Consider the following 23,044-nt stretch of genomic DNA (forward strand, 5'->3'; position numbering starts at 1 on the left):
GGAAAGGCTCCTTTTAGCCTGACACTCCCAGCTCTCTTAACTGCCAAGCTTAGCTTCCAGAACGAAGACAGCTGATCACGCCTTCTTCAGGCCTCAGTAATTATTTCACCAGGCGACAACAAAAAGAGACCCTTAAGAGAGAGCAAACTCTAAATAATCACTCTATGATGACTCCCAGGAACCTTGACCATCAAATGAGGAAGGACTGGTGGACCCAGAAGGCAGAAGCTTCTGCTTCTTTGTAAACCTGGGAAACAGAAAATGCTCAATGACCTTCACCTTCTGTGCGTCTCTGGGGTCTCTATTCTCCCTTCTTAGAAGAACAATTGGACAAAAGGTAGTGGTGGCAACTGGAGAGACCTTAAGACCCTTCCCCTCATCATCTGACCCCTAAAAGCATAAATTAGAAAACAGATTCAAGATAAGTCTCCCTGCCACCCTTCCAGTACAAGCGCCACCTGTAAGCCACTTCACCAGAGAAAATCTAAAGCTACCTCTGCCCTTTTATATTGATATATTTGTGTGCAGAAAGGTACTTAATGATCAAAGAGACTGCTTATACCCTGGGCTTCATATACAGAACTGTTCAACGGCAGAAATCATCTTTACCTCCCCCAAACTTTCACATACCTTTCCCTCCCCTAGAAAAATGTCTTTCTTGCCCTACAAGAAAACCCAATCTTGGCTCCCTGGGGTGTCACTTCCTTCTGAATTATGCTGAGAGAAAAAAAATCAAATGTCCTTTTGTACCTTGGAAAGTAATTGCAGACCCTATAATTCTTTTTTTTCCCTTATGTAATTTATACATCAGCTTTCAGTGAAATACACCCTCTACAAATTTGCTTTGTATTTGGAAGACAGCATCTTCAGGTTTGACCTTGTTCCTTGTAAATAAGGGAACTGAATTCCCCATCCACAAGAGAACAAATCACTTTATCTTCTGGATAAATGAGTCAGTCATTTACTTGTGTAAAGATGACTTTCTCTTTGGAAAGTCGGGTTGTGAAGTAGTTGTTCTAAATCACTTTATAGCATCTGCATAGTAAATTGAATAGTTTTTCTTTAGTTTTCCTTTGGAAGGGGGCCAGTTCTGTTATATAGTTGGGTAGCAACAAAAATGTTTAAAGTACCAACCATCCACCAGTAGCCAACTGAATCCTAAATCTCTTTAGCATACAGCCAACCTAGAGGAACTCAGAAGAGCAAAACAGAACTGAATAAGAAGATGGTAACCGTGGAGAGAGAGTTCCCTGGAACACATAATTGTATACTATTCTACAGGCGAGTAGAGCCACCAAAGTAAGGCTGGTAGGAAAGACTCCTACAATGGACCAAGAGTACATTTTGGGAGGAGGAGGAAAGGAAATGATTTTGTGAGCACCTGCTAGTCTCAATGATTTACATGTCTTACTCACTCCTCAGACAATCCTGAAAAGTTGATATTTTTCTCTTCATTTCCTCTTGGATCTGAGAGATTAAGGGACTTCAAAATCACACAGCAAGTAAATGGCCAAGCTAGAATTCATATCCATGGTTACTAAGCCCCTGTTCCTACCCCTCCTCACTGTTATCTCTCAGAGAACTGCCTTTGTGAACAGGACCTGTGACCCTCCTCACATTTGCAAGACTTCTTGCAGGAGAACAGAAAATCCATTTAAAGGCCTATTGCCCCTAGTCTGGCACTTCTTTAAAAAGCACTAACTTCAGTTTCAATGCAGTTTTTCATCATAATTGTCCTACAAACCTCTAGAAGTTGCATCTCCAGGGGAGGGATGTTCTGCTGCCCAGAGCCACAGGGAGGCCAGAATAGCTGCCAATCCTTTCTGCACAATAAGCTGCAGGGGTTCCAGAAGGCAATGTCTCTAGTTCAGTGCTTTTAGTGTAGTTACATTCCCCAGCTCCACAGATAACATTTTGATAGGATTTCTTTCTAAAAGTAAAGTTTTCAAATGCTTGTGCTCTCCAATCCCAGAAGGAAGTGCTTTCATTCTATTATACCAGAGGTCTAGCCAAGTAAGTTTGGCAGTAAGTGAAAGAAATCTTTAGGAATCAGGCAGAGGGCATGTCTTTGAAGAAGCAATTGTTTGAGGTTGGGAACTTTAAAGATCCTTCCTGACTGGTGAAGACCACTTTGACTCTAAAATTGATGAGGAAGAAACGATGAACACCCTTGGGAACGTCTTCGGAAGGGGAGGCAGGTGTGCTCCTAGCTTGACCACTGCTGCTCTCCAGATCAGCAGCCCCATGCGGAACCTTGTAGGAGCCACTTCCCTTCACCTGTGAGCCAGGAGGAAGCAATCCTCGGGGACCAGGCTCACCCTCCACAGTCCGGAGTCACCTGTGGCTCCACCCCGCCAGCACCACGCTCCTGGGGAGGGCAGCAGCAGCCCAAACCCTAAAGTGGCTCTTACAGGGGAATGGGGAGAGGGTCTTTTACTTACTTTTGCAGAGACCTGTTTCATCCACAGTCAACCACCAGGGGGTTTCAGAGTAAAACTCAACATTTAATCTCTGGGCATTCTCACACATTGTCTCTCCTGGTTGGAAAGGCCCCTGTGGGTAAACCAGGCCCAGGAGCACGGATTCTACTGCTCAACAGATATGTAATGATAACAGTTATAGTCATCTTTTGTTTAAAGGTTGCCATGACCAGAAACGATAAACACTTCCTTTTTTTCTTAAGATTTTTTTGATGTGGACCATTTTTAAATCTTTATTGAATTTGTTACAATATTGCTTCTGTTTTATGTTTTGGTTTTTTGGCCGTGAGGCATGTGGGATCTTAGCTCCCCGACAAGGGACTGAATCCGCACCCCCTGCATTGGAAAGTGAAGTCTTAACCACTGGACAGCCAGGGAAGTCATGGTAAACACTTCTTTTTTTTTTTTTTTAATATATTTATTTTATTTTTGGCTGCGTTGGGTCCTCGCCGCTGCGCACGGGCCCTCTCCAGTTGTGGCGAGCGGGGGCTACTCTCCGTTGTGGTGCCTGGGTTTCTCATTGCGGTGGCCTCTCTCATTGCGGAGCACGGGCTCCAGGTGCACAGGCCTCAGTAGCTGTGGCTCGCGAGCTCCAGACGCGCAGGCTCAGCAGTTGTGGCGCACAGGCCTAGCCGCTCCGCAGCATGTGGGATCTTCCCAGATCAGGGCTTGAACCCGTGTCCCCTGCATTGGCAGGCGGATTCTCAACCACTGCGCCACCAGGGAAGCCCCAACGCTTCTTAAATATTATCTTGTTCCATTCTCAAAACAACCTTAGGGGCGAGAAAGCCCTCGCACAGAAACAAAGACCCAACACAGCCAAAAAAATAAATTAAAAAAAAAACAACCTTAGGAGAAGGATATTATTATCCATGCCCTCTGTCCCTCTCTATCCTCGTCCCTGGAAGGAAGGTAGCCTTACAGCATAAATATACACAAAATTATGCATTATGAAGTGAGCTGTATTAGAAAGAGATCGATTGTTTGTCTTCTAGAAGTCCCACTATGAAGAATGACCACTCTAGTGAGATGTGGGTAGAGAAAAAAGGGGGAGGTAGTCCAAGGAAGAGATATTTATAGATGCAGGACGAAGGCTGGGGTGAGGAATTGGGGGAGAGACTTTGTGAGGACTGACAATGACTCCAGAAAGAGTAAGAAAATGTTTGGCACCATCCTCTGGGCTCTGAGTATATTTGTGGTGTGCTATGAGTAAGATTAATTTCTTTCTAGTGAAGGACTTGGTCTGCATATTACTGCCAAGGTATAAGAGTATATCCATTTCACAGGGAAGGAAATTTAGGCTCAAGAAGCAAGCAATTTATTCAAAATCACACTCTTAGGTGAGTGGCAGGAACCAAATTTGTTTGACACCCCCCCTCCAAATTCCATGCTTCTTTATTCTTGACATGCATAGCATGGCAAGTCTAGAATGAATGAGTTATGAGTGATAAAGCAGAGGTAAAATTTTTAAATGGGAACCATTTCATATGTAATTTAAAATGCTGAGTTGTATACTCACTCTAGAGATTGTTAATATCTATTGTTTTAGCCAAATCTAGATACCAGTGTGTATGATCCAGAAAATGGATGCAAACTAAGCAGTAGATATTCATAGCTAAAAGCTATGGATCACTGTACTTTAAATAAAAGTTGCTGGATTTTTCATAGAATATAACCATTTGATTTTATTTCTAAGGCTGAAATATGTATAACAGTTCAAGTAAGAAAATATTCCTTGGATCCAACCTTAGCATGAAAAAGTATTTTAAAATTCCAAAGCCTACTGATCAATGAGAAAATTGCAAGGAAGGTGAGAATTAACAACTGAGGTCAAACAACTACCTTCAACAATAGATTTCATGAATATTTTTTCAGTCCATTTAGGTAGCAGTCTTTCCTCAAAATTTAGAGAGGAAATATAAGGGTTAAACATTGTCCTAATTCTCGATCTTTTCAGACATACCTTGACCAAGATCCAGAGGCAAAAACAAGTAACAGCTAAAAACTTGGGAGAAATATAAAATTCTGTTTGGGAAAAAAGAGAAGCCTTAGGTACAAACTGATACAAAGATGTAAGGATTTAATAGGATGCATATGAGTTATTCCAGGTCAGGAATAAGAAGTAGAGGATTAGTTTCGAATATTTACCAAAAAGAAAAAAAAGTGGGAGGGACTCAGGAGGGACTCAGGGGTGGGAGGGGGCGGTGTTCCAAAATCAAAGAGACACCCAAGGAAGGGAGTGCTGTAGAATCTGCCTTCATGGAGATTTGCAAATACAACAAGAGCACTATTTCTGCCTAGAGCCTTGAGAATTAAACAAAATGACCTCTTTCGGTCTTTTCTTGTGTTGTGATCCTTTAGGTTTAAATACATTTCCTGGGCAATATCATAAAACACAGCAGAAACTGCTAAATCTAAGGGCTTAGGTTCAGGAGTCAGACAGACCACATTCTGAATCAAACGTATGACTATTAACTTTTAATGGGCTTGAGCCACCCAGCAATCCTATTACATTTCCCAAGTCCATTTGCTCCCCAAGGTAAACATCTCACACCTTCACCTTTGCCCTTAAGTCTTCAAACCTCTTCTCCAACCACTTCTCATTCTTTACTGAGAAAATAGAAGCAATCGTAAGAGTACTTATATAAACTCTTATTAACATATCTACCAACATCCCTGCATCTGGGCACACAGGCGCTGCCTTCCCTCCTGCTATGATGGATGAACTGTCTGTGTTACTAAGACCAACACCAACATTTGTGCACTAGATCCCATCTTCAAGATGGCGCTCCAATAATTACCTGCAGCAAATTTTCTCCCCTTCCTAGAACACTCCCATCAGCCAACAAACATATCAGCCATCATTCCCTTCTAGCTACTTTTGCATTACAAGAAAATGTCTCAAACCCCTCACTGTTTTCACTTCCTTTTATCCCTTTTTCCTTTGAATCCACTTTAATTAACCTTTTCTCACCAGTGATCCACCAAAATAACTCTTGTTGAGGTCCCCAATAAAATCCATGTTGTCTAATCCAATGGCAACTTCTTACCCCTCATCTTATTTGAAATGCCACCTATATTCAACCCAGCTGATTCCATATCTTCCTTTCTCATGTTCTATCTTGGATTCCAGGAAAACAGTCCATCTTGATTCTCCTCCTAGCTCAAGGACTTTCTACAGTTTCCTTCACTGATTCCTTTTCATCTACCCAAACTCTAGTTGGAGTGCCCCATAGCCCAGTCCTCTGGCCACTTCTCCTCTCTTTCTCTACCCCCATGCTCTGGTTGACCTCATCTGTCCTCATGGGTTTATACATCATATTCACGATGAAGACTCCTAAATTTGTATCTCTGGCCAGGACCTCTCCCTGAACACCAGGGTTATATATCAAACTGCCTACTTGACATCTCCACCTGGATGACTCATAGGCATCTGAAGCACAGCAGACCCCTTGATCTTCTCTTCAAAAGCAGCTCCACCTGCACAGTTACTTTCTCAAGAAATGGCTCCTTTATTCTTTCTATTCCCTGGGCAGAAATCCTCGAAGTTATCCTTGATTCCTCTCTTCTTCTCACAGGTCACAAATAATCCATCAGGAAACCTATGGCCTCCCTTTTCAGAGCTTGCCCCAAATCTCACCACTTCTCACTACTTTCCCCACTTCCACTGTGGGTCTAAGCCACCCTTATCTCTTATCTAGATAACTGTACTACCTTTGCCCCTCTCCCCCCTAGAGTTATTCTCCAAAAGGCGGTCAAAAGGAACTTCCTGGAACATAAATCAGACTTTTTTTCCCTCACTCAAAATCCTTCAGTGACTTACTCTCTCATTCACAATAAAAAACCAAGAATATCAGCACAGTCTACAGGGTCATTTATATGGTCTGCAAATCACCCTTTTATGCTTCTCTGACTTCTCCTCCTCCTTTCTCACCCCACTTCAGGCACTCTGGCTTCCTCAGACATGTTTAGCCCTCTCCTACCTCAGGATCTTTGTACCTGGTTTTTCTTATATCTAGAATGCTCCCCCCACCACCACCCCTGCCCACCCCCAGCTATTCACATGACTTGCTCCTTCACATCCTCATTTTCTCTAATCAGCCTTCGTAAAACAGCACAGACATAAACACCAAAGAAAGCCCACATTCTATTATTATCTTTACCTTGCTTTACTTGTCTCCATAGCGCCTAACATATCAGAGTATATTTATTAGTTTGTTGTTTTGTTTTTTTTCCTGTCTCCCACTAGAAAGTATCTTCCATGAAGGCCTTTGTTTGCTTCATTGCTCTATCTCCAACTCCTAGAAGAGTTCCTGGCACAAAGTCGTGCTCAGTGAATACTTGTTAAATAAATGAATGAATGAACTTGACCACTTACTCTGTGTGACTTTAGGAAAATATCTGAATTCTATCACCTTTTAAATGAGGATAATGCCAGCTCCTACCTCAGAGGTTATTATAAAATTAAATTAAATAATATGTATAAAGCCTATTTAGAGTTCAACAAAGGACATTATTGTAACATTATTATTTATTATCCTATTCCTAATCAACATAATCTTTTGAAATTTTCTATAAAATTAAAGTTCCAGGACATTATGAGTATTTCATAAAATTTTAAGGAAAAAAATTACTTAATCTTCCATTAAAACACTGACAACCAAGAGAAAATTCCTTACTGAGATCACATAAATCATTGAACTCATCATGTCTACATTGGAACTTTCTGTGGGTTGTCTATCTGGAATTTTCTGAGTGCATTCCCCTTAAATTCTTTAGTGGAACTTTTCTTTCAACTAAACTTCACACTGCAGGGCTTCAGACAAGTCTCTGACATTTTACCAAGGTAGGAGGTAGAACTTGGCTGTGAATTTAGTAAAACTTCTATCAACTAGTTTTCTGTGACCCTACATTAGTTAGCTGGTTTATACATAAAACTCCTCTACTGTGTGTTAATTAATTTTTTTAAATGAGTGAGATCCTAGGTAAATTATCATTTGATTTCTTTATTTAAGGTGAAATGCATTTTGGTTCCAAATTAATGACTGTCATCAACCTAATACAAAACTCTCTCTCTTCCATGTGCCTAGAGAACCCTTTATTCCTCTACCTTGTCATTTACCATGGAATATTAAAGTTATCTCTTTATGTGTTTGTCTCTCTCACTAGATCCTAAGCTAACTGAGGATAGTTACCATGTCTTAGTCATGCCAGTATTGGTAATATCTGGTCCCTGCTAGCCCATTAGAGATTATCATTCAATATTGTTTAAAATAAAGGCTGTGCAGTGTCATACTATAAAGCTAAACACTAGCACCAAATGAACCAAGGTTGAATACTGGCACTGCCTCTGTGTGAGATCAGACAAATTACTTAACTACTCTGTGCCTCAGTTTCCTCCTCTATAGAATAGGGATGATGATATTATTTACCTTATCAGATTGTTATAGAATTAAATAAATTAAATTAAGAAGTGTAAAATGCTTATAACAGTGTGCTTAATAAATAGAATTCATTATAATAATAAATATGATTATTAGTTCTTAATAAACGTTAGCTTTCATTAAACTAGAAAACTGAGTGGCCCTTTCATGTCTACAAACTAATTCCAAGGCAGGCTCAATCATCTTTAGAGCAGACATTCTGCTTGAGAGACGGCAAGAGGGTGCCTGTGTCCACACCATTCACCTCTCCTGCAGACGTAAAGTGGCCTTCTAATCTTTTTCACTCAGTCCCCCAGGAAGCCACCACCAGTTCACTGGTGTTCACACAAGACATGGAAAATTATCTACTACTCTTGCTCTCCTTCTTTGCTCTCAGCCCCAGATTTCAAACAGACTTGGACTGGGACGAGATAGCTAGGGTTATACGTGTAAATGGAATGTCAGATTGAGGATATCAGAGGCAGCCCAAAGACTCAAGCCTCAAACAAACTTGAGTTACTTGGAGATTTCAGACCAAGCCACCCTTCGAGTCCCCATCACCCCGCTGATGACCAAGTTCTCCACTTGGCTCCCTGGGACACAGCCTCACCTTATGGAATTGTGGAGGGTATATTCGAGCCGCCCCATGGTTCAGCAGCAGCTGGTAGCAGATCTCAGGCTGGGCGGCAGGTCGCACGGAGGTGACCTTCAGCACATACTGGATGGCGGCACAGCCACCGATATCCATGAGATTGGCTTCTGCGCCAGCTTCCAGCATCATGTGCATGAGCACGTGGTCACAGTTCCAGGCTGCCTTGTGGAGCGGAGTTTTAAAGTCGTCATCGCGGGCGTTGACCTCGGCCTCGTAGTCCAGCAGCATGCGGCAGATGAGGTGGTGCTCCCTGCTGTACTCCTGCTCTTTAAGGCGGAGGGCCCAGTAGGTTGCGACGGCCAGGGGGGTCTCCATGTGGGCGTTCACACTGTCCACTAGGGCCCCGTGCTCCACGTAGAAGGCCACCAGCTCCGGGAGGCCGAAGTGGGCAGCCGTGTGCAAGGGCGTCTCCTCATCCTGGTTGTTGGTCTTCATGTTCACGTTCGCCCCTAGAAAGGGAGAATGAGGAAGACAATTATTTAAACATATTTTGTCATTTTCCCACAAGGTTCATTAAACAGGCCTTTTCTCGCTGCTTCCCTTTCAACTTCTCCCGCTGTATACCACCCGTTTTTCCAAGTTCCATTTCTAGACCCCACGGAAGCCACTGCTTTGAAACAACAGTGCCACCTCCTGGACAACCAGCAAATGTACTGAGGTGATGGGAGAGTGGGCCTGAGAGCAAAGGATTTCGGCTGGGAGGCTGGAGGGCTGTCAGTTGAGTGATAGTTCCTACCCCTAGATGGATTTGGAAATACAAAGTGATTCAGATAACCAAATAGCTTTTATCAATAGAATAGCAAATATCCTTAAAAATGAAGGTTATATCACAATCTTTGAGGCTCATACATGTGGCTTTAAAAGTCTTCAGTTTCTTGATGAGATTTCTTCAAAATCATCTTTTTCTTTTCTTTCAAGGGAACTAAACCTAAACGTTTGGTCCAAGGGAACTTCAGTGGTATGGAAATTGCTCAGCCCTCTGACTGAACACTGACAATATTAAGCCACCGAAGTCTGTGAGGTTCCCTTGGAATACAACTGGGGCAAAAACAAAAAACACAAGACACTTTGACCACCGAACTAGACTAAGGGTTATATTTTGAAAGGAAAGGGATAGAAGCTAGTAAAATAAAATACTCGTTAAAAGAAAGACAATTAAAGACTGTATGTAACATGTCCGATTTATGGTTGACAAATGCTGTTTAGAAATACAGATTATTAGTGCTTGGAAATCTCCTTAGAAATTATTCAATCCAACCCACTTATCTAACAGACCAGGAAACTGAGTGAATTTTATTTTTTGATAGGGAAGTTAAGTACTAGAATGGTCAACTTGAGAAGCTGAAATTTTCCTTCTCAGCCTAGTTTAATTGGGGTGACCTAGTGACCCCAGGAGGCCTATTCTGTAGTCAATTTTACTGGAAATTTTTATAGTTACTTCAAGTATAAATCTGGAAATACTTTTATTACTATCATTATTATTATTATGCCAGCAACTAATATTTATTAAGCACTTGCCATGTACAACATTCTGAGCTAAATGCTTTTCACATATTGCCTCACGGAATCTTCCTAGCAGTCCTTTGCAGGAGGTGCATTTTTATCCTAATTTTACAGATGAAGAAATTTGTTTTTAGACTAATAACTATACCAGGCTAAGAAGGAATAGAACAGAGGTTTGAAAGCAGACAGCCTGGCTTCAAAATCTCTCACCACTGTGCTATTCTACGTCATTATTTTTCTAAAAAATTTTTTTCTGTACTTTGCTCCCTTTGGTTATTTGAAAACTTGAAAGTAACAGAGAAATCATGTTGCATTTTGTTAAATTTAAAAATCTGTTCTCTGTGTGTTGCTCCTTTATGCCCTTTTTTATGGCATCCTCTGATCATATGGAACACATTTAAGAAAGGCAATACTCCTACAAGCTTACTTGGTGTCATAAAAAAGCCACCCCTCAGTGACGTTTCTGAAAGCACATTGCTCTGTAAACTCAGAGACTATCTCTGCTCCTAACTTTCAGGAAGCAGAATTATAAGTAAAAATCGTCCCTCACAACAATCTGCCATCTGTGTTCATCAGTATTCCGCCCTGGAGAAGTTCTGGGTCAGATCTCCCTTCAGGTCAGCCCTTCTTTGCTCTGGAGTGAAATGGAATGAATGAGAATGTCTTCCCAGAAGCTAATGCAGGGTCACTTCAGATGCTGGAGAATTTCCAGTAAGAAAGGGAATCAAAGGGTCAGGGTGAAAATTTCATAGGCCAACTTGGAAGTAAGCACGTCCTTTATTTTTTAATGTACTTAGATATTTACAATGGATCCCTGACCTCTTGCTACAACTAGATATACTGCGCAGTTTCCTTTTCTGAATAGGAGAGCCTTATTTTTATATTTGAATTGTGTCTTTGAGTGTAACTTTTCCAGGGACTACATAAAGTAGGATGATTTGACTACTTTTCTATTTTAGATTTTGTGATTCATTCAAGAAATTAGAGACCATAAACATAAGTTCTTGGGAACTTAAAAAAATATTTTTTTTAATGTGAAAATGCAATGTGTTAGTTTCCTAGAACTGCCGTAACAAAGTACTGCAAAGTAGTACCGCAAACAACAGAAATTTGTTCACGGTTCTAGAGATTGGAAGTGAAATTACAGTGTTGATGAGAGTGGCTACTTCTGAGGGTTTTAAAGGAGAATCTGTCTCATGCCTGCCTCCTAGCTTCTGGTGATGTCTATCAATCCTTTGTGTTCCTTGGCTTGTAGATGTATCACTCCAAGGACTGCCTCTATCTTCACATGGTTCTTTCTGTGTCTCTGTGTCTTCACATGGCTGCCTTCTTATGACACCAATCATACTGCATTAGGGGCCCATCCTGCTCTACTTATCTTAACTAATTACATCTGCAACAACCCTATATCCAAACAAGGTCACATGCTGAGTTGCAGGGGATTAGGACTTCAACATATCTTCCTTTGGGGGGAAGGGAGGGGATACAATTCAACCCATAATATATAACATGCATTACATAATATATAAAAATATATATGTGCAGTTTAAAAAATATTGTAAAGCCATCAGCGATGTAATCACATCCCAGGTCAAGAAATCAAACACTCCCTGACCCGGAAAAGCCCTCTACTGTCCTATGTATCCTTCCACCTCACAACTCCACCATCCTGCTGGAGGTAATATTATTCTGACTTTTATGATAATCATGTCCTTGAATTTCTTTATAGTTTTACCACCCTCGTATATACCTCTAAACAAGATAGTTTAGTTTCACTTATTTTCGAACTTTATATAAATGGAATAATCAACACATATTCTTTCATGACTTGCTTCTTTCACTCAACACTATGTATGTGAAAATGATCTATGTTGCGATGTTTAGCTCTTGTTTGTTCATTTTATTGTGTTCTATCTCACAGTACAAGTAATCCTACTAGTGAGAGACATTTACAGTTTCAGGCTATTCCAAACACTGCTGCCATGAGTATTCTTGTACATTCTTGTACCCTGGTGCTCATGGGCAGGGTTCATGGGGTTCTATACCTATGAGTGGAATTGCTGGGTCATCGGGTGTGCTTATCTTCAGCGTCATTAGATGGTATCAAATAGGTGTTGTACCAGTCTACACTCCCATAGGCCATGTGTGAGGGTTCTTATCAACATTTGGTATTTTCATTCTATTTAATTTTAGTCAGTCAGATGGGTGCATAGTGATATCTCATTGTTTGAATATTTATTTCCCTAATTAACAATTAGGTTAGACATATTTTAATATTTTTATTAACCAAATATTGCTTTTTATTTACTATTATAAAGCATTTCCATATTGTTATATTATCATTTTAAATATCATTTAAAAATAACGACATAATATTCCATAGAGTGAGTTTACCCTCCTGGTGGATGTGAAGATTTTTTCCCAAAGTTTTGATCTTATGACTAATGCTACAATTGATACATTTGTGTGTAAATCTTTGGATTATTTCCTAAGCATAAATTCCCCCAAAATAGAGTCATTAAGCTGAAATATCTGAGCTGTTTTAAGGGTCTTTATGAATAATTGAGGAAAGTTATATTTATCTATATCTCTCTATATTTATATATATCTCTCATTGATGCATGAGTACTATTTTACTCACCAGTATGTAGTTACACAATTTAAAAAATATTTTTGCTATTTGGAAGTAAAAAATGGTCTCTCTTTTTCTTTTTATTTGAATTGATTTGTTTATTAGAATTTGAACACTTTGTCTGTAATTATTAACTAGTGGCATTTCTTCTTTAGTTATTGTCCAAATTTTTGTCGTTTTATACTTTGAAGCCTTTCTGCTTTGTTTACATTTATATGAGTCATTCATTAAAATAATATTTAAGCCTACGCTCTCATAATTGGTATACATTTTTTAACCAGTTTATTTTGATTTTTCTTTAATACAATAATGTTAACTTTATATGGTCAAATTCTCCCTTTGTTTTTTTGTTTTTGCTTTTGTTTTTGGTATTAGAATGTCCTACTCCTCTCAGAGGTTTCATAACTATCCAGATTAATTATAATTGGATTTTTAATAGATTTTTAAAAATGTTTAACATTTAATTCATGTGGAACTTATTGTGGTGTACTTACCGATTTAGGAAGAATTGATATTCCTATAGCATAGAGTCTTTTCATGTAGGAACATGGTCTGTTTCTCTAAAAAGTTTTCTTTACATTTCTGTAAACTATGCCCCCACAAAATTTGTAGCAATTTTCATTTTAGGGAAGACGGGTAAATTATTTCTGGGGTAAAGTAAATTTTAGTGAGAGAAGGCCCTTCACGAACCTTCTAATTTATGCAAGATGGACTCCAGAACTAGTCTGAAATGGTTGCAAATGAGATGGAGAAAAATTTTCATTTTCATTGCCTGATAAAGAACAAGAACTTTTGAGATTTAATCTGTGGGCAAAGGAGACAGAGATTTGGTTGCACTGAGAATATGATGAAAAGGGGACATAGGATAAGAATTGCACAGAAAGAGTGGATGCTGGCCACAGAAATGGTACTGTGATACTCCTGAAGCCAGGAATATAGGGACACAGTGCCACAGGAGGGACACAGTGCCACAGGAGGGACACAGTGCCAGTCAACATTAAATTTTTTCTGTTCTTCCATACTGTATGATAGTATCCATTCATCACCCTCCAACAGATAGAATCAATTTCATGAATCCTAGTTATAAGACCTCACATTTCCTTACTTTTTTTCCCAAATAAAATTAAACTGCTTCCCAGTGCCCATTTGTTGGCTTGGCTGATCATCCAAGATCAGGCATCATATGGCTCCCCCTGCTGGGCTTTGCTACTCCCTACATTCTAAGAGTTGGCCCTCAGAGGCGTCCTCTCCAAAGTATCCACATTCCCTCACAGTTCTGTCACCTCAAAAGCTACGTGAGGGTGGGGGCAGGTCTCTGTAGAAACCGTCACCTCTCCATCTTCCCAGACTCAAGGAATACACATCTTTACTTCATCCCTAAGCCCGCCCTGCCTCCCTCCCTGTCCTATGAACTTGATTTCTCACAGAGCCTGTGTGTAAGTGGGGAGATCAGTGGGGAGATGGAGGACGAGGCCAGACCAGTGCTCTCAACCCTTCCAGGCATGCCTTTCCTATTCCGCGATGAAGTCGAGAAATAATATCATCTACCTTCATACATAATCTTTTAAAAATAAACCCAATGCCTAGCTAACACGTAAACGCAGAATGAAAGTAGTTTCCAATAATTTTAACTACATAGTTATGATTGCCACAAATAATATAAATAAATTGCAATGATATAGTGTAAATTTTAATGTGTTATTGACTATACTAGATGACACAATGAAATGCTTATTTGCTTGAACCCATATGTAGACTCCTAGCAGCTACGTCACTGAACTGACATAGGTGTTTTGTATTGTAATTCAAATACCACAGATGTCATTGCCGTAATGAATGGTATTCCAAAATGAGGAAATAAATCTTGGTCTGGTATTGCCTTGATTTGTAGCATAGTTGCATTTCTGGAAATTTCCATACTTATTTACAATTCAAAAGTATTTTGCGTTTATATGTAAAATGCAGTTAGGTTAGAAATCTACTGTGTTACTACATCTAAATATCTGTTATTATATCAGCACTAAATCTAAGATTTTTTACAAATTATGAAAGAATTTAAAAATATAGAAAATCTCAGAAAATATAACAGACATCTATATATGAGTACCCATATTTGACAGATATTAATCTTTGACATATTCTCTTTGGTTTTCTTTTTTCCAAGATAAAATTTTACAGAAAAAAACCAGCCCATTTCTCTTTTCTTCCCTCCCTTTCTTTCTCCTCAGAGATAATCATTATTCTAAAGTTGACTTTGTCATTCCCTTTAAATTTTTGTTCTTTTATTACTCACATATGTATCCATAAGCAACGTATATATCATTATTTTGTGTTCTTAAAAACCATGTAAGTTGTACTCACTTTTGCAACCTGTTTTTACCAGCCACATTATGTTTTTGAGCAGAGAGCTGATTTTTTCATTTCAACTGCTGAACAGAATTACATTGCATAATTAAACTACAGTTTAGCCATTCCTCTCCTAAAGACAGTTAAGTTGTTTTAGCTTTTTCATAATAACAAATACCTTTCAAATCATGCAGGAGTTTCTCTAGAGAGAGAAACCGAATTAGTGGGTAGTAGTATACAAACATTTTCAATTATATTAAATTATACTCATCAGTGCTTGTGTTAATTCAAATGTCCATCGGTATAGTTTAAAGGTTCGGCATCATTTCCAGCACTTTGTATTGTCGCACTGTTTAATGTTTGCCAATTAGATGGTATGAAATGGTATTTTGATTTAATCTGCATTCCCCTGGTTATCAGTAGTGTTTTCTCATATGTCTATAGGGGCAACAAGATTTCCACTTGTATGAATTGCCTATTCATAGCCTCTGCCCATTTTTCATTGAATTGTTTGTGTTTTCCTTATTTATTTTTTAGGATATAAACAAGATCTTTGTGCAGAAAATGATAAAAACTTTACTGAAGGCAAAGGACTTAAATGGAAAGTTCTGCTATGTTTGTGGATAGAAAGATTCAATAGTATAAGGATGGCAATTCTTCCTGAATTAACCTATAAATTCAAACATTTTTTACATAATTTTCAAAGAGTAAAGAACAAATCAATTTTGTAAAAAAAAAAGTAAAAGAATGAGAAGGAAAGAAGAATGATGAAGAAGGTGTACTTATCTTACCTGATATCCAAGGAAACTATAATTAACACCATTGGTGGGAATGTAAATTGGTTCAGACTTTATGGAAAACAGTATGGAGGTTCCTCAAAAAAGTAAAAATAGAACTACCATATGATCCAGTAATTCCACTCCTGGGTATATATCCAAAGAAAATGAAAACACTAATTTGAAAAGATACATGTGCTCCAATATTCATAGCAGCACTATTTACAATAGCCAGGACATGGAAACAACCTAAATGTCCAATGACAGATGAATGGATAAAGACGATGTGGTACATATATACAATGGAATATTACTCAGCCAAAAAAAGGAACGAAATTGGGTCATTTGTAGAGATGTGGATAGACCTACATCTGTCATACAGAGTGAAGTAAGCCAGAAAGAGAAAAACAAATATCGTATATTAATGCATATATGTGGAATCTAGAAAAATGGTACAGATGAACCTATTTGCAGGGCAGGAATAGAGACGTAGACGTAGAGAATGGACATATGGACACAGGGAGGGGGAAAGTGAGGGTGGGATGAGTTGGGAGATTAGGATTGACATATATACACTACCATGTGTAAAATAGATAGCTAGTGGGAACCTGCTATAAAGCACAGGAAGCTTAGGTTCGTGCTCTGTGATGACCTAGATGGGTGGGATGGGGCAGGGGAGGGAGGTCCAAGAGGGAGGGGATACAGGTATACAGGCAGCTGATTGACTTCACTGTACAGCAGAAACTAACACAACATTTTAAAGCAATTATACTCCAATAAAAAAAAAAAAGTTTGAATTATTAGCCCTGAATGTTCAACTTTTGAATTGAGACTGACTTGTGAGACTTAAAGTGACTATGTAACTTTTTTGTACCTAAGGGTTACCAGAGAAGACACAGACCCGCCTGAGTTTTCCTCCCACAGTAGGGGAGAAACTAGACCCTCGGAATAATTTAAAAAGACACTGGAAAACAAAAATAACATTGTTTTATGAATACATCCCATGATCCAGTTAATAGTCATGTGTCTAGTAAATTTTTTAGACAGGGCACCTTTTAGCATATTTTCTAAGAACTCAAATATTGGATACTATTTTTAATTGTCATCACACATTAAAAATAATATTCTTGGGTAATTTTCTCCAAAATATTCCATAAGTTCATTCTACCCTTTTTCTAATACTGAACATCATGGAGAAATGGGAGCCCACCAAGCTTTTTGTTCCTTTATAAGCAATCTACTTTTTGTTTGTTTTGTTAGTGATAGTGTTAAGTTTCCTTCCTTCTTTCCTTCCTTCCTTTATTTATTGAGGTATAATTGACTTACTATATTATATTAGTTTCAGGTGTACAACAGTGATTCGCTATTTCCATAGATTACACACCATACAAAGTTATTATAAAATATTGACTATATTCCCTTTGGTAAACATTACATCTCTGTGACTTATTTATTTTATAACTGCTAGCTTGCACCTCTTAATCCCCTTCACCTATTTCACCCCTTCTCCCCTCCCTCCCCTGTGGTAACCACAAGCTTGTTCTCTGTATCTGTGAGTCTGTTTCTATTTTGTTATATTTGTTTGTTTTGTTTTTTAGATTCCACATGTAAGTGAAAGCATACAGTATTTGTCTTTCTCTGTCTGACTTATTTCACTAAGCATCTCTCTCTCTCTCTCTCTTTCTCTCTCTCTCACACACACACACACAGACATGCAATAGAATACTAGTCTGCCATAAAAAATAATGAAATCTTGCCATTTGTGAAAACATGAATGGACCTGGAGGGTATTATGCTTAGTAAAACAAGAAACCTACTTTTTATTTATTCACCTATTTGTATACTTTTACTATTTTTATTGTTGAAAGTTGATGTCTTATTAAAGATATATCTAGGCTCAGTTTTTTTTTTATTGATTTTACTAGGAACCAAACCTACCCATTTCATCTCCACATAATTATCTGTTTTTTATACAGGAAATTTTTTCTTTATCCTGTTTTTAAGTTTTGGTCATATTCAAAAAGGAAACATTTCTTTATATATTGAAAGCTATAAAATATTTTTTTGCTTAAAATTTTCATCACCCACTAACTATCAAGTTACAGTCATTGATAAGAAAGCCCCCCTCACAATTTTTTAAACCCCAATCCTCAAATGCATGAGTGAAAAAGTGGTAAATTACTCATGGCATTCTTTTTAACATTGCCTTTAAAAATTACACTTTTCTTAGAAAAAGTGCTAAAACAGGGTGAACAGTAGTTAGTCTCACTGATTATAGTGGCCTGCAATATGCATGAGAACAGAAGGAAACATGGAGAAAACATTATCATGGGTTATAATAGTAAGGATTTGAGAAGGAATTTTCTTCAGTTTATTAACTTTAGGTAGAAATTTAGAATCCTCAGTAGCTACTTGTTTTGTCTGAAATTCTGTCATCTCCATCAGCTTGAACTTCACCTGCCTCAGTTCAAAATCATGCTAAGGTTTGCACAGGCTTTTGTGCAGTAAAATCACAGTTGTTCAGTGTTCTTTTATGAAAATATGAATAAGGCCTGCTATTTTTCAAGCACTCACTAGGAGTTTTACATATATTGTCTCACTTATGATTAACAGTAAGCATTCTTTAGAAACATCTGTTATTCAAAGATTAGACTTCTTTTTTCATATTCAGGACTTTTTTTTCCTGCAAGTTCTGCGATTGTTTCTCAAGTCTGCTTCTTTGTCAAGGATGCAATTTTGTGCAGTGTCAAGTTTGTTATTAACTGTCACCAAAGTAGCCTGCTTTGTTCTAGTTTCAATTTTGCCCTTTCAATCTACTGTCTTTGGCAAATATATTTTCCTGTATCTTTCATAGTCTTATCTTAAATGAAATCTTAAATGAAACACCATTTCCCCTAAGGCCCCATTCCTATATACCCACATTCTCCAAGGTCTGGAGTTGAGGACTACTTTCTTCTAGATCAACAGTGGTGCTTCTGAACCATTACTCTCTCAGTCTTGTGTACAACTCCTCATCGGTTAAGGTTTATGTCACCCAATGAAGTTACTCTTTATCCCTTTTCACCTGCAATCTCACAAATTCCCAGTCACTCTTCCATTTTCACCAAAGACATAGGTATCTGGCTCAGTCTTTATTTTATCTCTGTCCTGACATCATCCTGCAATACCTTTGCAGATGATGCATCCAACACATTTGCATTCACAATTCCTAAATCTTCTGGGGCAGATTGCATTACCGTTACCAAATATCTTATTGGTCCTTCTTGCAGTGGCTTCCCTGTTGAAGGTTCATACACCTCTACCCTGTTGAACTCAGTTTGAAATACTGGTTCTTGTTGCCCAGTTGCATCTCTATCTTTCCCTTAGTGAAGTTTTTCAACTCTTTCTTGATTGCCAATATATTCTAAATTTTCCTTAGGCTAGGATTTAATCAGGATAGACTAAATTATGGTGTTGTAACAACACTCAAATCTCAGTGGCTGAATGCAATAAAAGTTTATTTCTCACTCTCACACTGTCTACCGTTGTTCCAGAACCAATGTCCTCTATTTGACCTCTCAGAAGCCAAGCTACCTTGATCTTCTGGCTTCACCAGCTCTACCTGAGGTTTCCTCCAGTATCACAACATCATGGGGAGAAACAGATTTTAAATATCCTATGTGGGCTTTACATTGCCTAAACCTGGAAGTGGCTCATTTCTTCTGTTCACACTACATTAGGCAGAAAGGATATATGATCCTGCTGAACTGCAAGCGGACTAGACTAGAAAGTCTTCCATGAGCCCGGAGGGGAAGAAAACTAGATATTGATGAGCACTAGTTATTTCTACCGTTGCTGACTTGAGTTTCCGTGAGTAACAGTAAGACAAACAAACAACAGTTCTGACTGATTCAACAGCTACGTTTACCTTCTCCCTTTCACGTTAGGGAAGAGGGGTCTCTCCTCCAATTCAAGACAAATAACTACATCTTTGCGACTGATCATCTTCCCAACAGTCAAATGTTGCTCCACAAATAGTATCTCTTTACTCTATATCAAACAGCTCCCTCTCCATCAACTTTTTGTCCTCCTCTTATAAGCATACTTAAGTTTCTCCCAATCCTTTTCTCCTTTTTAACTACCCTCCAATTTCTGTTCATCTCTTTTTAGCCAGACTTCTTGGAAGTGTGGTCTCTGCTTCCTGCACCCACTTCCTTACTACCTATGATCCCCTCGGTCCATCACAACCTGCCTTCTGTCCCCACCACTACACTGGAACTGCTCTGACAAAGGTCACCAGAGGCTTCCAACTGATCATTCCTATCTACAGTTTTCAATCTTCATCTTACTACACTCCTTTGCTGCATCCAATGGTGTTGACAACTCACTTCTTAAATTCTATTTTTTCAACTTCCCTGGGATGCTTTCTCCTCCCTCTCTGGCTATTCCTTCATTATATTTCTATGATTTCTCTTCTTCTCAGTTCCTAAATTGTGTTGTTTCACCTAGGTATCATTCAGTTTCTGCACTTCTTACTGTATGTAACTTCCTTGAGCAGTCCCAGCTACTCTTTTCACTTTACTTATGAACAGATGACTCTCAAAATTATATGAACAATCATATATCAACAATCATATATATAATGGGCTTACATCTCATTAATAAAAAGAGAAATAACCCAATTTAAAAATGGGCAAAGTATATAAATAGTCATCTCTACAAAGAAGATATACAAATGGTCAATAACCACATGAAAAGATGCTCAGTGTCATTAGCCATCAGGGAAATGCAAATCAAAACCATAGTTTGATACCACCTTATGCCCACCAGGATGGCTATGATCAAAAAAACAGATAGTATAAGGGGGAGGGGCAATATAAGAGTAGGGGAGTAAGAGGTACAAACTATTAGGTGTAAAATAAGCTACAAGGATATATTGTACAGTATAGGGAATATAGCCAATATTTTATAATAACTATAAAAGAAGTATAACTTTAATAAACTGTGACTCACTATATTATACACCTGTAACATATAATATTGTATATCAACTATACGTCAATGAAACAAGCAAAAAAGATAGTACCAAGTGTTCGTCAGGATGTGGAGAAATGGGAATTCTCATACACTGATGGTAGGAATGTAAAATGGTACAGCCACTTTGGAAAACAGTATGGCAGTTCCTCAAAAAGTTAAACACAGAGTTACCACATGACACTGCAATTGCATTCCTGGGTATTTACTCAAAGGAAATGAAAACATATGTCCACACAAACATTTGTATGTAACTGTTCAGGGCAGCATTATTCATAATAACCAAAACATGGAAACAATCCACACGTCCAGCAACTGGTAAATGGATGAACAAAATGTGGTATATAAATACAATGTAATGTCATTCAGCAATAAAAAGAAACAAAGTACTAATACATTGTTTCATTTCATCACTTCAAAAATCATTGAAAACACTATGCTAAGTGAAAGAAGCCAGATATAGAAGACCACATATTGCATGATTCCATTTATATGAAAAGTCTAGAATAGGCAAGTTCATAGAAACAGAAAGTAAATTAGTGGTTGCCTAGGACTGAGGTGGTGGGGAATGGGAGTTAAAGGAAAATGGAGGGTGATTGCTAAGGTACAGTTTTCTTGCTGGGTGATGAAATGTTCTAAAATTGTGGTGGTGGTTGCATAATTCTGTGAAAATACTAAAAGCCACTGAATTGCACACTTTAAAATGGATAAATTTTACGTAAGCAAATTATACCACAATAAAGCTGCTAAAAAATATATGACCAGTCTTGGGCTGACCCCTGAGTTTCAGATCTATATCTACAACTGCATTCTGAACAAATTCAGCTGGAGGTCCATTGAGCGCTAAAATTTACCATGTCTTAAACTAAACTCTTTTCCTTCTTATTCCTGTTACTCATATAAGCTATATTTCAATAAATAGCAATGCTATGGCTCCAGCAAATCAAACTGAAGGTCAGAAATTCACCTTCCATTCCTCCTCCTTTCTCATTCCCCTGCCCCTTTTCATCAGTCACCAAGTGTTGACACTATAAATTCCTATCCTATTACTACTGCCTAGTTTGTACATTTGCATTTCCCCCGTAGGCTACCACGTGCTCAGATTCATCTTCCATAATTCTGACAGTAATGTATTTAAAATGCATACCTGACCATATTGCTCTATCTCTTAAAATCCTGTAATGGCTTTCTATTTTCTATATGATACAGTCTAAGCTTTTCGCCATAAGAGATATAGCCATTCAAAATCCAGCTTCTACCTCTCCAGGCTTCTATCCTGCTGTCCTTTGTCTCACACTTTGCTTTAATTACTGAGCATCCTGTAGTTCTGTGCAAACACCTACGTGCCTTTGCTTATGTTGTTTCCTTGACCTGAAATGACTTGAATTTCTTCTTTGACTAATTAACTTTACTCCTCCTTCAAGGTCCTGTGCCATGTCTTCTAGAAAACCTTCCCTTACCCCCGGGCTGTGCTACTTGTCCCTCCTCTGTAAAGAATTTTATCTAGAGTGCTAAGGAACAACAAGTTTGGGTGTCTTGTTCCTCGATTTAAGATCCTTGAGAACTGATGCAATTTTTATTTGTCTTTGTGTTCCTAGAGCTTGGTACATTCATTCATTCAGCAAATATTTGTTGAGACACTACTATGTACCAGCTTCTGTTAGAGGCTCTGGGAAGACCATAGTAAATAAGACAGTGTCCCTAACTTCATGTACTTTACATGCTAGCGAAGAAGATAGACAAAAAAGTTAACTCATATATGTATGTATATATATATATGATAAAATTATAGGTAGTGATATGTTGTGAAGAAAAATAAAGCTGGGTAAAGTGATGGAGAATGATGAGGGAAGAAGGTGAAGCTTTTCACGTAAAGGCTCTGACTTTTGTGCAGCAAAGAAGTAAGCCACCTGAAGATCATGAAGAAAAGCTTTCCTGGCAAAGGGAAAAGGCTCTGAGGTAGGTAAGAACAACCTTGATTTGTTCAGAAAATGCAAAGACAAGCATCAAAAGAGGTAACAGAGGGAGCAGTAGGAACTAGCATTGGTGAGGCAAGCAGGCACAGAAGGTCACAGCAAAGACTTTAACTTACATTCTAAATGTGGGAGGAAGCACTGGGGAGTGAAATGATCTGATTCACCTCTTGTAAAGATTACTCAAGCAGGCTGTGCGGGGGGTAGACTATAAACAAGGAAAATGTAAAAGCAGGAAAATTATAG

General features: G+C 38.5%; 1 protein-coding gene across 5 annotated transcripts in view; it reads right to left on the minus strand.

Moving 5' to 3' along the window:
• The window catches only part of ASB4 (ankyrin repeat and SOCS box containing 4), a 151,780-nt gene that overhangs the window by 36,046 nt on the left and 92,690 nt on the right, over positions 1-23,044 (minus strand). For all 5 annotated transcript variants that reach the window (XM_082472016.1, XM_082472013.1, XM_082472014.1 and 2 more), the window contains one exon: positions 8,514-9,004. In XM_082472016.1, the coding sequence (XP_082328142.1) occupies positions 8,514-9,004 (491 nt within the window). The remainder of the gene's footprint in view (positions 1-8,513; positions 9,005-23,044) is intronic.

This window comes from Balaenoptera physalus, assembly GCF_965194825.1.
Source record: "Balaenoptera physalus genome assembly, chromosome: 8".
Lineage (NCBI taxonomy): Eukaryota > Metazoa > Chordata > Mammalia > Artiodactyla > Balaenopteridae > Balaenoptera > Balaenoptera physalus.